At 38.8% G+C, this 16,418-nt stretch overlaps 1 protein-coding gene across 2 annotated transcripts; it reads left to right on the top strand.

Moving 5' to 3' along the window:
- The first annotated feature begins 2,625 nt into the window (after positions 1-2,625).
- suv39h1b (SUV39H1 histone lysine methyltransferase b) lies at positions 2,626-9,405 on the top strand. 2 transcript variants are annotated; one of them, XM_008412941.1, is made up of 6 exons: positions 2,626-2,691; positions 3,405-3,553; positions 4,472-5,131; positions 6,501-6,647; positions 8,128-8,257; positions 8,356-9,405. In XM_008412941.1, the coding sequence occupies exons 1-6, from the start codon at positions 2,646-2,648 to the stop codon at positions 8,487-8,489; spliced, it is 1,266 nt and encodes a 421-aa protein (XP_008411163.1). In that variant the 5' UTR covers positions 2,626-2,645; the 3' UTR covers positions 8,490-9,405. The 2 variants fall into 2 exon arrangements, 1 of the variants encoding a protein (XP_008411163.1); XR_001776776.1 differs by lacking the exon at positions 8,356-9,405 and having other exon boundaries at positions 6,501-7,277; positions 8,128-8,215.
- Positions 9,406-16,418: the final 7,013 nt, after the last annotated feature.

Genomic DNA, 16,418 nt, shown 5'->3' with positions numbered 1-16,418 from the left:
GATGCTTTACAAGAGAAAAATAACACACACACATATATATACATAAACATACAGATATAACAGTAGGTGACAATTGAAAAGGAGGCTGTGGTGGATAGATGAGGTTAAACAGGAAGGTCTTGAGTAATAATTTGAGAATATGTAGAGCCTGGAAGCCCATTTCTGCCACTGATACTTTTTTTTGTTTTTTAATCATCTCATCATTCTGAGATAGAAACTCTGAGATGTTGCATTTCACCCCCAAAATTCTCTTAACAAATTACAGTACAAAATGTACCAATTCTTCACAAACACTTAGAATTAACTAAAAAAAAAGTAAGAAATTGACCAGAGATTTATTTTTGTTACAATATATTGCATAAGAGTAGCACATTCTTCCAGTGGGTCATATTTGAAGAAATGGCATTTATGTTAAGGTAAGGTAAAACTTTATTAATCCCATAGGGAAATTAAGATTTGTCTGTTGCTCACACATTAATTCACATCCACACAGCATAAAAAAAAATTGTACACAACATACACGCATTAAAAGTAGTCTAGTAACGGAACTTAAATACATTAAAAATGCTAATTACTCCATCTCCCTGCCCGTGGGACAACTCCTTTGAGTTGTCCCACGGGCAACTCATGGAAACTTGAGTTTCCATGAGTTGTCCCACTCCTCACTGTCCCACAGGCAGTGAGAGAAACCTGTCACTGTGGGAGCTCCTCTGGTTGAAGAAAACAGTATGCAGGGGACGGCTTGTGTTCTCCAGGACTAAACTGAGTTTAGACAGTGTCCTCTGTTCCACCACTGTCTCCACAGACTCCAGGCTCACACCGACCACAGAGCCAGCTCTGCGGATGAGGCGGTTCAATCTCTGTATGTCCCTCTTCTTTGCACTGCCCACCCAACAAACAACTGCATAGAATATAACAGTTAGACACAATGGGCTTGTAAAACATGTACAGGAGCTTAGAGCACACACTGAAGGAGGCCAGTCTCCTCAAGAAGTACATTCTACTCTGTGCTTTCTTGTACACATTGTCTACATTGGAAAACCAGTTCAACTTATTGTCCAGTTGTATGTGCTGACCACCTCTACCTCAACGCCATCAATGGTGGTAGGCTGAGGCAAGAAGGGCACCCTATGAAAATCAAGAACCATCTCTTTTGTTTTAGAGATTCTTCAGTTGGAGTTTATTCCTGTGGTACCGTGCTCCAAAGTCCTTCACCAGACTCCTGTACTCCCCCTCTCCACCCTCCTTTATACACGCCACAATGGCAGTATCGTCCGAAAATTTTTGCATGTGGCATGTAGCTGAGTTGTATTTAAAGTTAATAGTCTTCACCTAATATAGTCAGAATGTTGTCACCACATTCGCTATTATCAAACTCAAGTTTGTATCAGAATCAATTTATATCTCAAGTTGTTTCAAATTATCAGTAATATCAGATTATATGTCTTGTCTAACCATATCCTGAAAAAGTAATGGGACAAATCTAAGAAAAGTATAAACCCATTTTCAACAGTCAAGATTGTTGTGTTTTGTTCAGCATAAGCCAAAGATTTTATTCCAGGTGAGACCAGACAGAAGTTCTATTCACTCATTCATTAAGAAATAAGTAGATTATTAGTTATGTTTAAAAAGATTTAAAGCCCAATGATGCGGTGTAAGATACAAACTCATTTTGAAACAGATACAGGTAGTACAAGGAATCGGTCACTGTCCAGCGATGCGCTCCACCCAGCACATTGTACAGATGACGCAGAGTGAAGGAAGTAATGGAGCACATTTTCTGCTTTCTGCCTCAGTCTGCACCCCTCTAAAGGGAACTGACCTGTTATCAGTTTATCCAACACTATGTGAGACTGGGGGGCAGCAGCGTGTGTGGATAAAAGAGAGCAAGGACACAAAATCATACATAACAAGTTATTGTAATCTACTAAACCATGTCAAATATTATAATGACTAGATTTTCCTTTCAAGAAAACTGATTGAGTTTCACTGATCATATGAGGGGAAAATGAATGAACTCCAACAACGGGACACTTCCAAAACTCAACATTACAAAACTACTTCTGAAGTATTGATTAATGATGTTAGCAACAATATTGTTTACTTTATGTAGGGTAGGGTTATTTATATATATGATGATGATTTGGGGCTTTCATACTCAGGCAGAGCAACACTCCAGGTCTGCTTTTTTTTATTGCCCCTTTAATATTTGTTATCCTTGTAATGTGTAAATCAGTTTTACACATGCTCAGATTGCTAGATATAAAGGTAGTCTTACATTATGTCAATAATAATAAAGTTAAACATCTCAATTTTGTAATGTGTGTTCTGGCTACTGGTGAAAAAGTAGAAGTTTGTGATTGTTTCGTACTGCCATCCAACGGCCAAGAGGTAAAGCTTTAGAAAACTACTGACTGATTTGTCTTCCTCTGTTGAGCTACGAGGTCGCTTCGGTACGACCAATAAACCTCCGCTGGTTTGCTCTCAACCTACCTTTTCCTTCGTTTATCTCGAACGAGCCAATAGCAGAGCGTCTTTCCTGTCCCTCTGCTTTTGCACCAATGATTTGGCTAAGAGATGCAGCTCGTCCAATCAGCAACTGCTAAGATCCGTGGTGGAGGGCGGTCTTAGCCACTGGCGTTTTAATGTATTTTGGCGGTTATGCGGAAAACATGGCGCAAATTTTGAAAGGTACTGTGTCATGAGTGTTGATTAACTGTGTTTTCGGGGTATCCTTATATTTGTTAGTTAGGAAGTTGTAATGTGAGAATTCTTGTTATTCTGCTAATCCACGGGTCGTCTTTGTGTCAGAACTTTACTGTCAACGTTGTTTTTGTTGTGCAGAGTTTCTTCCTTATCGCGACTGCTGGACTATTCAAATTACTTGCACTTCTTCATGAATTCGGTTGTCAAATTTTAATACGAGTTAAAGTTTGTGTTTAGAGAAGCATGTTGCCACATGTGTGGGATGTTGGTGTGGAATATTGTTGTGAAAGGAAGAGGGACAGAACCGCCTGAGATGAAGGAGAGCTTCACGCGGGAAGCAGCGCCTTGAAAACGATTAAATGTCTGCGGATCTTTACTTAGACGTACCCGGGGTCACATTTAGACTTACGAGAAGTCGCATTGTGATCCGTTTTTGAAAATGAGTCTGTTAGTTCAGCCAGAACAGTAAAAACAAATATTTCTCCCAATCCTTTTCTAAATAATGAGCTGCGTGTTTTTTTTTTCTCTCTCCAAAATGCCAACATTTCTCTTGGTTTATACGGACACATGTTCAAAAACATCATTAAATTCTGTCCCAAGGGTTCTGTTATTGTTCTAATTTGCGCTTTTGAATTACACTAAAACCTTGCATTTTGCGTTGCCGTCTGCATTTAGGTCCATCTTTTTGATTTTTGCAGATTGCTGCGTACCTTGCAAGATAACTTCGGATGAGCTAGAGGCGCTTTGCCGTGGGGAGAGGCTGTACTGTCAAGAGCTTAATGTCAACAGAGCCAATGTCAATGACTATGAAGTGGAGTTTCTCTGTGATTACAAGAGGACCAGGGAGGTATGGTATTATTATTTTAGCAATAAATATAACTAGTTCTGTACATTTTTCAGCTTTTTTTTTAATGTCAAGAAATAAGATGCATTTTCTTTATTTTTTTTCATTAATTGATTTACAGAAGATTTAGTTTAGTCAGGTTTTACTTGCATATACATTCTGTTTTTATTTCCCAGAAAACCAACACATGAAACTACAAATATTGTCTCAAGTTTCACCAGACTTATTGCTAAAGTGTCGTATCTTGTCTACACCTTTTGTTTTGAAACCAGTGTAGAAAAGCATACTGTCAGTCATTATGACGGTATGCTTTGACTGARCTTAGCTATGCTGTAAAGCAGCAGTATCAAAAAACAAGTTGTTAGAACAGTAAACAATTCAATATAAGTAATCTAAACTTGGAAAAAGTAGTGCTGACATTCCACAATGTCTATGTTTGCGTGCAAGTAGCCTAAAAAACTACTCTTGATTTCAATTTGTAAAATCTGTTTTCATTAGAGGACTGCTTTTTAAATATCCTTTAGAATGATGGAAACAAATTCTAATTGGATAAAACAACTCCTTTTATATTATTTTAGACCTTTTACAAAGTTTGAACTGGTCAAATATGTCTATTTCTTGTCGACCTTGGAGAGTAAAAGGGGCCTACATCTTACACCAGTGTAGGAAAAGTGTAAGGCCCTACACCTTACACAGCACAGATTCAGTGGCTGAATCTGGACGCTGTAGACACCCCTAATTGATTAACTTTAAAAAAAACCAAAAACTGATTTCTTTATGTAAAGCACCTCAAGACATTTGTTGTGAATTGGCAGCACATAAATATACTGAAAAATGTAATTGAGTCATCTCTCTTTAACTTGGTAACGGATGTGCAGATCAGTCTTTGGGAGGACTATCTAAAGTTTTTGTGTGTTTCAGGGAGAAGAGTTCTACTTTGTTAAGTGGAAAGGCTTCTCTGAATCTGTCAATACGTGGGAACCCAAAAAGAACCTCAAATGTCCAAAACTCATGAAACTCTTCCACCTGGACCTGGATCAAATCCTGAAGCGCCAAAAGTGGCGTGGCCTCCCCAAGAGGTTGGATAAAGAAACTGTCTCGATCCTGATTCAGAAAGCCAAACTCCGTCAGAGTCTGCATCAGTGGGAAATCCATTTAAACAAGACTCGCAATCACCCGGGCCGCATTTTTGTCATAAACGAAGTGGACCTAGACGGCCCTCCGAAACACTTCACCTACATTAACAACTACAAAGTCGGTCCAGGCATYGTGATCAACGAAATGGCCGTCGGCTGCGAATGCACGGACTGCGTGAACGAGCCGGTGAATGGCTGCTGCCCGGGGGCCTCGCTCCATCGGATGGCCTACAACGACAGGGGTCAAGTACGGATCCGGCCGGGACAGCCCATCTACGAGTGCAACTCCAGATGCAGCTGTGGTCCCGACTGCGCCAACAGAGTGGTGCAGAAAGGCATCCAGTTCGACCTGTGCATCTTTAAGACGGAGAACGGCCGCGGCTGGGGCGTCCGCACGCTGCAGCACATCAAGAAGAACACGTTTGTCATGGAGTATGTCGGAGAGGTGAGACCTGCTCAAATGTTGTTGTATTCTTTGAGTAAACTCGGGTTTAACTTTTTCTTAGGTAAACTTGTGGCCTGTGTGTTGCTCACTAAGTACAGCTTAGCTAATAATTATATTCTTGATGTGATGACATTAAGCTATTCTAAAAAGAGCTGTTTTGTCAACAGATGTAGCTCAACAAAACTAGGTTGGTGTTTAGTTTCCTGTTCATGTTGCGGTGAAGAGACCTGCAGTGTTCTGTGCAATATGGAAAGCTTATTTATGTAAGGTCAGTGTTTCCCAACCCTGGTCATTACGGCACAATGCCCTGCATGTTTTAGGTGTTCTATTCAGAATAAAAACAAGCGAGGCTCAGCCTGGCGGCCGGCACATTGTAACTGTTTGTGGAATGGCTTTTTTCTTCCTGCTCTGTAAGGCAGCATTATGTAGCCAATAATGTAACAAAATCTGACTTCAGAATAATACTGCATCATGTGATCAAAGCAAAATGTAAAAAAATAAATAAATCCTTGAACGTATTTTGTGCCACATTATGCAATAACATGATTACATAATGCAACAATTATTAAACATGTAGAGATTGCTCTTTTTAAAAAGTGATAATGTAATGACCTAAATGATCGCAATGGTTGATTATCGCACAAAAATTACACTATAATTACATAAGGCGGTTTTATTACATGTCGAAGGCAGATTGTATAATATTGTCTTGACCATTATTAGAAGGATTCACCGTTTCACCAGCCTTGAACGCATCATCTCATTTGCAAATCCCATGTGGTAAGAAAGTGGAATATGGAGCTAAGATGGTTTTAGCTCCATATGTACTTACAAATCTTGTTGTATACTTGTAGATGTTATTGTATGCATACAAATAGATTGCTGCACGCTTTGTGAATCTTTTTTTTAGACTAATTTAGTTCCATGGAAGCCAGGGAAGGAAAGCCAAAAATGTGGAAATGTGTTCATATTTGCGAGTGCCTAATATGAGACCAAATAAACGCTCTTCTTCAGTCGAGATGTGGTGGAACTCCCAAGTAGTTCTGTTGATCTGCTCCACCTCTGAATTAGAATTAACATTTGTTGTCACTGTACACATTCAAATTAGATTAAACCTGGAAATACTCGGATATGTGAGCTTTTCACCAGCCTTGAACGCATTATCCCACACGGTAAGAAAGTCGAAAGCGCAGGCAAGCTGATCCATGCGCTCATGTTGAGCAGCCGGTGATTCAGGCACGTGCATTTTGGGGATTTGCCCACTGTGTTGTTCTCGTGCAGTTTGGAACGTGTACATTTCAGATGCAGTTTCCACATATGTGAATGTTGAGGCATTTATGCGTGGTTACATGTCCCATCGTTTCCTCAGATCATTACGACAGACGAAGCAGAGAAGAGGGGCCATTTCTACGACTGCCAGGGCTCTACGTACCTGTTTGACCTGGACTATGTGGAAGATGTTTACACTGTGGATGCAGCTCACTTGGGAAACATTTCCCACTTCGTCAATCACAGCGTAAGTGTCTGCAGAGTGAGTTCACTACACAGTCCGAACATGTTTTAGTACTTCTGTCTGCCAGATGAAAACTATAAGTGAGTGCAAAGGGCATAATTAACAAATTAGTAATTGCGATCAAAATTAGACTTCCTCTTGTCATTGTACAAACAACAAAGCTTAAAAATATTAACTCTTGAAGGCAGTGCAGCAAAGAACATAAATATATTGACAATATAATATAATATAAAACTATAGTAGAAACAATTGGGATGTTCGTGATTGGGAAAATTATGATTGCTCAGGATTTGGATGAATTTGTGGTGTTCAGGCTCTGAGGTAGAAACTGTTATTTAGCCTGTTTGTTTTTGTCTTTATTGCCCTCCAACACCCTCCTGAGGGCAAGAAGAGGTGGTGGTCGGGGGGGGGGGTGAGGGATCTCTGGTGATGCTGTGGACTCTCCGCCCAGAGATCATGACCAGAGAGGTCAGTGTTTATGGCCCTCTGGAGCTGCTTCCTCTGTGCAGCTGGAGAACCACAGTGAGATGCCACGACTCAACGCCGAGCCCACAGAACGGCAACATGACCGCAAGAGCTCAGGACTCGGGTTGTTGAAGTGGAGTGGGCATCCCAGATCAGGTCTTCACTGATGTAGGTGCCCAGGAACCAGAAATGTATCTCCAATGCGAGGGTCTGCATTTATAATGATGGGCTGAATGTCTGGTTTACGCCTCCTGAAGTCCACAATCAGTTCTGTCCAAACCTCTACACTGCAGCTGCAGCCGGGCCATGTACACAAATAAAATGCACACTCACTCGATTGCTGATTATTTGTCTATAGACAAAAAGCATCCTCCTCTCTTCACACAGAAGCTCGTTTTAGTTCCATCAACAAATCTTTTTCTGTGGTCTGTTCTTTCTGCAATGTGTTTTTCTCTTGTTGCCACCGTTCACTATTCACTGTGGGACGTACTGTCACAGCTCTGCCTCAACCCAGTCTTCTTCAGGCAACGCGTAAATTCAGCAATTTTCATAAAATAAAGTAAAAATAGTACGATCGATAAAAAGCCCTAACTTGTGTAAAAGTGGACAAATTGATTTTCTTTCGTCATTGTAAGCATCTATGTTACTTCACATGTGCTCTTTGTGCTCGTAAGGATTATACGTAGCAGATTTAATGACAAATCAACTCATTAAATCTGTGGAGCTGATGTTCAATATATCACACTTAATTCTGCTTTTCTGTTTATGGCTGTATTAGTTTTTGAGATTTTCATTTTCATTAGTCTTAAACCCTCTTAATGGTTGTTTCATAGTTTTAGCTGCTCAGTGTTGAGGACAAGTTGCAGTTCAACTTTAATAGCCATTTACATAAAAATATACAGTTTTTTTTTAATTTTTTTTTTTTAAAGGTGCTGCGGTACGGTTTTCTTAAAAATACGTAAGGACATTTCTTTTTATTCTTGTGATATTTGAGCCTGAAAATCTTTTCTTTTTGTAGTGTAACCCAAACCTGCAGGTCTTCAATGTGTTCATTGACAACATTGACGAGAGGCTTCCCAGAATCGCTTTATTTTCAACACGGGCGATTCGTGCTGGAGAAGAGCTGACGTTCGACTACAAGATGCAAAGTAAGTATCACTCTCTTGTATATTCTCTTAGATTATTGGAGTCTGGTGGAAAAAAACCCTACGACTTTCTCCGTGAACCTTGCTTTCTTTGTTTCTAGTTGATCCAGTGGACACAGAAAGTACCAAAATGGACTCCAGTTTCAGTCTAGCAGGACTCCCTACCTCACCAAAGAAAAGGATTCGAGTGGAGTGTCGCTGTGGATCAGAATCCTGTCGAAAGTATCTGTTTTGACAGAGGACTGCAAAAGATGTTGCCTTAAAACAAAGAAATGACAGCTGGAGTTAAAGTTGTTTTTTTATTTTTAATATTTTTTTATAGACCACTGTTGACTTCTGATATTTTCGCATGGCAAAGTTTTAATACGTACAGTGTAGTAGTTTTCCACCATAAACTGCAGCTTCCGCTGTTAAATTTTGATTCTACTTTAATCTGCCCGTACAACTGAGTATTTTAAACCCTGCTTTAAAACAGTTTTACAGACTGTCAGCCTTAACAGCATTTATAAATGTTCTTCTGAGAGCAGTGACAGAGACCAAATGAAACAAAGATGAATTCCATTCCATCTGTTAGGCTGCAGCTGTTTTGATTTTGGCATTTAGCAACAGATTTGCTGAAGTGTAAATTCACAAGTCGTTGGAAGCTCTTATATTTGTGCTTGAAATGTGTTTGGACTTTAGCTTGACATTAAATTTAAGGCATAACTGAAATGTTTTTGGTTTTTATAGTGCTCTCACAGGTTTGATGGTCCTGTGAGTTTTGATTGAGGACAGTATTTGTTTTCTAGACTAATGATGAAAAACTGTCCATCTATTTTGTCAGCTGCATTATGTTTGATTATAGTCTTGTAAAACTTGAGTCTACGAATGTTTGAACGCCAGTTCATGTCCCGAATGTTGTTAGTTTTTAATGCATTATCGGATCCCATAACTTTACCGTGTCATGCATATTGTGTATTTTTATTATGTTGTTGGTGTCCATGTTGCCAGTGCTGTGTAGCAAGTACAGTGATGTCTTTCAAGACATACTGGCTTTCAGAATGATGTGGAAAATGCTGTCCTCATGCCAATATTTTTCTATCTTTTGTACATATTTGTAGTAAAGATGGGACTGTGTGCTTGGATTTAAAAAAAAGAACATATTTAAGAAAGACTGTTTCTGTATCAAATTTGTCTAAAAGTAATTTTCTCATGTTAAATTATATTAATTAGGGCTGAAACAATTAATGGGGTTAATTGTGAAATAGTTACATTTAAATTGTATTTTGAATAATTAGAAATTCATGAACATACTTTTGTAATCCTAGTACTGTGATGAGCCCCATTATACGTCAGGTGCTTTATTACTGAAGTATAAAGTACCTTCAGTAATAAGGTACTTTATTTGCTTGACTACAATGCTGCAAACATGCTACAAATATTGAATTTCATAAGGGCCTCTTCAACACACCTTCCAGGTGAAAAATAATATTGTGTATTAAATATATTCACATTTTAAGATTGTATTGCCAATACAGAAGTGTACAAAATGTGAATATATTGAAAGTTTACAGACAATATGTATACAAAAAATAGCACAATTAAAAAAAAAAAAAAGGTACACTTTGGAGGAAATATGAAAAATATTTCGCCAAGGATGGAATATTGTTTTAATCTAATGTCACAGTATTACTTTAGACAAATTGACATTTCTCCTTCCTAAGAGCAGTGAGGAACAATGAAGGAAAACCTGCAAAAAACAAACAATAGAGCAGTTAAACAGAAAGTACTTGTACGTGGAACAGTTCAGAAAAAAGTATGATTTACAATTTTAGGACATTGTGGACTCGCCAAGTATGTGGAATCAGAAGAATCAATATTCCATAATGACAAAATCTTTATTGTCATTATAGAAACCATGTAAAAAAAATTAATTGGATTATAATGAAACTGGGTGATACATAGAACTAGGTGGCATTTAATGCCCGCATGGCTAGTGGGTATAAACTGCTCTTCAGCCTGGTTGTCGTTGCTTCAATGCTCCTGTATCTGCAGCCAGATGGCAGCAGCTGGAGAAAATCGTGATCAGGGTGAGAGGAGAGTTTTAAAACGTTCCTGGTTTCCTGAGGCAGTGGGATCTGGAGATTTTCAAGAAATGGCAGAGAACAGCTGATGGTCCTCTGGGCAGATTGTATGAGTCTCTGGAGAGTTTTCCTCTGTGCTGCTGTGCAGCTGGAGAACCACAGAGACAACAGCAGATTATGCTTCTAATAGAGCATCGATAGAAGGAAACCAGCAGTTTTTGAGAAATATAGTTTCTCTGAAAATAGAGTCTCTGCTGGGCTTTCTTTGCCAGTTCTGCTGTGTTTACGTCCCAGGTCAGGTTATGATCTCCCAGGAAACTGAAGTTTGACGCCCTCTCCACCCGGTCTCTGGAGAAGCATGGTGGTTGAATTTCTCCTTTACTGATAAAATCCACTATGATCTCCTTGGTCTTTGCTGTGTTGAGGGGTAAATTGTTGTCTGTGCACCATTTTGTTAGTTTCTCCACCTCATTCCTGTAGACAGACTCATTCCCCCCTAAGATGAGACCCACTACGGTTGTGCTGTCTCCAAATTTAACAAGAATGGTACTTTAATGGACTGAAACACAATCGTGTGTACAGCGTGAAGAGCAGAGGGCTCAGCACACAGCCCTGAGGAGAGCCAGTACTGATGTTGAAGTCTGGGGCCCATCCTGTCTCTTTGTCTGCGATCCATCAGGAAGTCCTTAATCCAGCAACAGGTAGAAGAGGAGATTCCCAGATCTGCCAGTTTGCACACCAGTCTGTCAGGAGGGTAGTACTGGACGCCGAGCTGAAATCAATGAAGAGGATGTGTGGGTAGCTCTCCCTGTGCTCAAGGTGGGACAAGACAGCAAGCAGGACAGTGGCAACAGCTCAATAAGCAAACCGCTGTATCAAAGGTGTGAGGAATGGACGCCAAGAAAGGACTCTGAACCAGCCTCTCAAAACATTTCATTACCAATGGGGTGAGAGCCACTGGTGGGTTATTCAGGCAGGTGATGATTTAAAAAAAAAACGGGAACGACGGTGGAGGATTTCAGGCAGGATGGGACTCTGGCCTTTGACTAGAAACAAAGATCTTCGTAAAGACCCCGGTCAGCTGCTCAGCACACACAGGAACACCACCAGGTCCTGCTGACTTTCTGGGGTTGACAAATAGAACTAGTGTGCCTGGGATGAAAAAAACATTTCAGGGTGCCTCCTCTGTCTGCATGTGTATATGGCAGAAGTAGAAAAACAGCCAGCAATATAAAATCAATTGATGCTGGTATTAACATAAGTGTGGCTTAATCATCCTTAGAGCTGATTGTTGATCTGGTGGAGTCAGAGCTTCTTCTGAGACAGGAAAGTCTTTAGGTTTCCTAACACCTGATCTCTCTGGCTTCCTCTTTCATCTTCATTTGCTTAGACTGCAAAAACATGTTGAAGATAAAAACAATGACGAACAAGTTATAACAACAGCCACACAGTATCAAAGTGTCTTTGTCATACAGAGCTTAATTAAAACTAGGTTAAGTCGCAGCAAACAGAGAGAGCCTCCATGCAGATGTAACATGAAGTTTATAAATTGCACTGCACTGCTGCACTGTTTAGAAATAAATGGTTTGTTCTTCCTGTTGCTCTCTGACAAAATGTTTTTAACTTAAACATTTTCATCAAAGTCCCGTTTTTAGGTTTTCTACAGAAGACAAGAAGTTGAGACAACCACTAAAGTTCTTAAACCCATTTATTAGCAAAGGTTTTCAAAGAAAAAACCCAAACTTTGAAATAAGCTTCAGTTTTGTCTCAGTGGCATTCTTAGGTGAGATGACCTTTGCCTACAGAAAAAATAACCTCAAATTGCTACTGACACCTGTTAGAATGTCAAAGTATGTAAATGGGCTTCCCCAGCGCTTACTGCTGTTAATGTTTCCTCTTCAAAAAAGCGGTGTGACATTTTGCACTGATAACTGAGTTTACAAAAAAAAGAAAAAAACAACCTGCTCTGGCTGAAGAAATGCAGTTTCCAACTAAGACACGGTGTAAAAAAGTACATTCGTAACAGAAAATGCAAAACGCATGTTTCGTTTAGCTTTTAACCTCCCAAACAGTGAGGAGGAAAATAATGTTTAGCACCAACAAGAAGAGGAAAAATAGATAAATCTTTCCTTTTTGTTAGCTAATTATGATATTTAGTATGTGGCATTGCACTTTTTAAATGTTTCATACTTAGTTTATAATTTTTCTTATAACTTACTCCATCCATCCATCCATCCATCCATCCATCCATCCATCCATCCATCCATCCATCCATCCATCCATCCATCCATCCATCCATCCATCCATCCATCCATCCATCCATCCATCCATCCATCCATCCATCCATCCATCCATCCATCCATCCATCCATCAGGCGTGCTGGTATATCTCCAGTGGGCAACGGTTGAGAGGTGGGGTCACCAGGTCACCAGTCCACATGAAGGTGAGGTCTTTGGCATGTAACCTGAACAACAGTGGCCCCAGGATCAGTCTCTGCGGTACTCCGTTATAAACTCTCTTAGCTGGGATGCTACACCCTTTACACACACACTGGAAGCATCCAGTTAGGTGAATCTTACTAATTGTTAAGTTGTACCCTATTGTTTTAATTTAGACAATGACACCACATGATTAAACATGTCAAAAGCCTAAAGTTTAACTGTAAAATGTCTAAAAACATCTTCTCTTCTGTGTCAACGTTTGATTTTATTGGCTACATAAAATAACAACGTGTTGTTTCAGTAAAAATTAGTTCTAAAGTCAAATTGCATGGGATGTAACAAGCCTTGTTTTCAAGCTTTTTTTTTTCTGGAACTTTTGAAAATCTACAGACAAATGTAATTATTTTAAACAACTAATGGCTTGTCTATCTTCTAATCTGTAAACTGGGGTTGCACATCCCTCAAGTATTTATTATTTTGATAATTTGAGATATCAAATGTAGTCTTTTTTTGTCTTTCAAATCAACAAATGGCTTTAGCTTTAGAATTAGAGAGGGATGAGAGATCTTTGTTCACAATTAATTTGTTTGTAGGTTTAAGATTTAGGTAAGTTTCATGACTGGCTACAATTTGATGTTGATATTCACTTCTCAGATATTTACTCGAGGGTTGGAGAGGATACCAGGCCTGTTGCTAATCAACATGAACAATGTGTTTGGTTAGCACAGCTTCAGGTACATCTGAAATTTGACATCACTGTAGACTTTGAAGGAGGTTTTAGGTGAACAAGTATGAACAATAACTGAACAATGGTGTTCTTGACATGAATATATTAGCCCCTTTAAATATAGCAATGTTCAAAATCTTTTAAAAGCATTAGTTTTATATTGCAGTGTGCTTAACGTTCTAAACCATTTAGCTAGTTGCTGACAGAGTACCATACATCTCTCTGTAGCGACACGTCATAAAAAGTAATTGTAACAAGTCGATAAAGTTGCAGTGGAACATTTAGGTAGTTCGGTTACTAAAAGCTGGGTTTTTAATCTGAACGTTTAACATTTTTATGCTTGTTAAATATCAAATGTATTAGCATGTTACATCTACTTGTGTACTTCTATTTGTAACATGGTTCTCACAATGACAAACACACAAGATACTGCTTTAGAGACGAGACTGAAGATATTTACATCTTGGGCATGTCTGGATTTAAAATCGTCTTCATTCCTCAACATTTGTTTATGATAWGACTTGAAACACGTAATGAGGCATCTCTAAAAGATAGGACAACAATGAAAGTGAAGGATTTATTGTGAAAACAAAAGTTGATGTTTTAATTTACTCTTTAATATAAAATGACGTGTTAAAAATGACACACAACCGATGGAAATACCCTCTGTGACATTGCAACAATCAAACTCTTGATAATTGCTGATCAGCTTTTTGCTTATTTCCTCTGATATTTGATGATTTATCTTTGGTGATTTATCTTTGGCAGTATTTTCCCTCCATAGTCTTTTGCTTCCTCAACGGAATTTTACCTGGTGGTGAGATTAAAGACGACATGACCTGCCATTACATTTAAGACTAATAACTTTGGTCTTAAATGTATATTTTAATACTAGTACATGTTAACAATTGCATTTTTACATGTAGAAGAAAAACAGTTTCTCTTGCCAAACGTGTCTTATATTTATGGAAACTTATTACTGCAAGATACAAAGTGAGACTGTTTTTTTTTTTTTTTACTTGTATCTTAATTTCCAACTATATAAATTATTTTTAGACCATATATTGACAGTGAATTATTTTACAGAAAGAGAGGCTTGACAAAGGGATCATTCATGCAACCCCCACTGATAATAAAACACCTGAAAACTAAACCATGAGGGTAGCATGGCACATCCTTTGCTAAACCTTGTCAGTTCATGAGGAATACTGGGAGCCAGAGGGATTCATCTTCAGGTTGTGTTCAACTTTATTCTCCAATGAGGTAAATCAACAGTCAACATCACCAAAGCAGCAACCACGACTGTAAGCTACAACGTTTCTGGAACATCACCTGCCTAAATAGCTGCCGTCGTCTAACTGTCCTTATCCCTGTGATTAGAGTGTTTGGAGAGGATCATATGTTCCTACATCACAAACAACTTGCTGGATGCCTGAGCAGCCAGCAGGTTGCTTACTGAAGCAGCAGATCTACATACAGATCGATCAGCACTAGAATTCAAGTGGCCACGGCTCAACTCGAACCACCATGTACAAACATCAAAACTCTTTTCTAGATTAGAACCCCCCTTTAGCATCAAAACGTTTCAATAAACAATCACAAAAATGTTTGACTCTCAGACTGATCATCTTTCTTACATCTCCAAAAAAGTCCTGTAGAATAACGACTCTCGAGTTTCATGCTCAGCCCAACCGTTGTTTACCCAGCACACCCAGAACAGCGTCTTCGTCCACAACACAAACACCATACAAGATCTGCTGACAAAAATGTAAGAATTTACACAAATGATGATATTGACGATGAAATCCCGTACAGGCAGGAAGTCCAACATATGACCCAACGGTGTTTAGACAATAACCTCGACGTGAGCACCTCGAAAGCAAAAGAAGTTGCTGTAAGCTTCATTAGGACAGAAGTGGGATGACTGCGCTCCATCTAAATGACTCTTTGTCATTTAAATAAAGCTAGTAATAAAGAGAATATCATTTGACAATTCATAACCTACACACTGAAATGAAACAAATGCAATGTCTCTAATCTGGACTGAATTAGCTGAGTAAGATTTTACATCTGTGAGGGAAAAGATGAATCATTGTCTGAATCAGAAGACAAACTGTGCCTTTTCAGTGTTTTGTGATTCACACACTGAAAGGACAAAGCGTCTTTACAGCTCCTCAGCAACCTTGTCAGCAAGTTTCAAAACATTGTTCTCACCTGATTATACAGGCACATTTTAAAGAGAAACGGTATTGAGGCGGCTGTCTCTGTTTCTTACACAATCAATAGGAGAAGGCAAAATGCCACAGAAACAATACAAAGAGATTCAAACACACAGACTTCAACTGGTCTCATGTGGATCTTGTATCAGAAATAGCTGACTGATTTTTTTTTTGTTTTTTTTTTTTTACAAAGAATTCACACAATCTGAATTAGCTGAGTAATTCAGATTGTCGTCTTTGTCCACAACACAAACACCATACAAGATCTGCTGACAAAAATGTAAGAATTATACAAATGATGATGATGACGACAAAAGCCCATACAGGCAGGAAGTCCAAAACTCTTTTCTAGATGAGAAAAGAGTTTTGTTTTTTATCTTTTTACAAAGAATTCACACAATCTTACTTATTTATGATCTTTGTAATAATGGAGCAACTTATCAGCCTGTGTGTACTGTGTGTTCTTTATATTCTTACAGTGAATGTTTAAGAGGTTTTATATGCAGCTGTCACACATGAAGAAAACTCATTACACACTTATTGTGAGTTTTTGATTTAACAATAGTCATTATCTTATCAGAGTAGCACCATAAGATACTATAAAATAAGATAATACCTAGCTCACATTAGATAATAGTCATCATCCAACTTAATGCTATTGCTATATACACACACACACACACACACACACACACACACACACACACACACACA

The sequence above is a fragment of the Poecilia reticulata genome, linkage group LG7 (genome assembly GCF_000633615.1).
Source record: "Poecilia reticulata strain Guanapo linkage group LG7, Guppy_female_1.0+MT, whole genome shotgun sequence".
Classification (NCBI taxonomy): Eukaryota; Metazoa; Chordata; class Actinopteri; order Cyprinodontiformes; family Poeciliidae; genus Poecilia; species Poecilia reticulata.
This window is presented reverse-complemented; position numbering and strand designations above follow the sequence as displayed.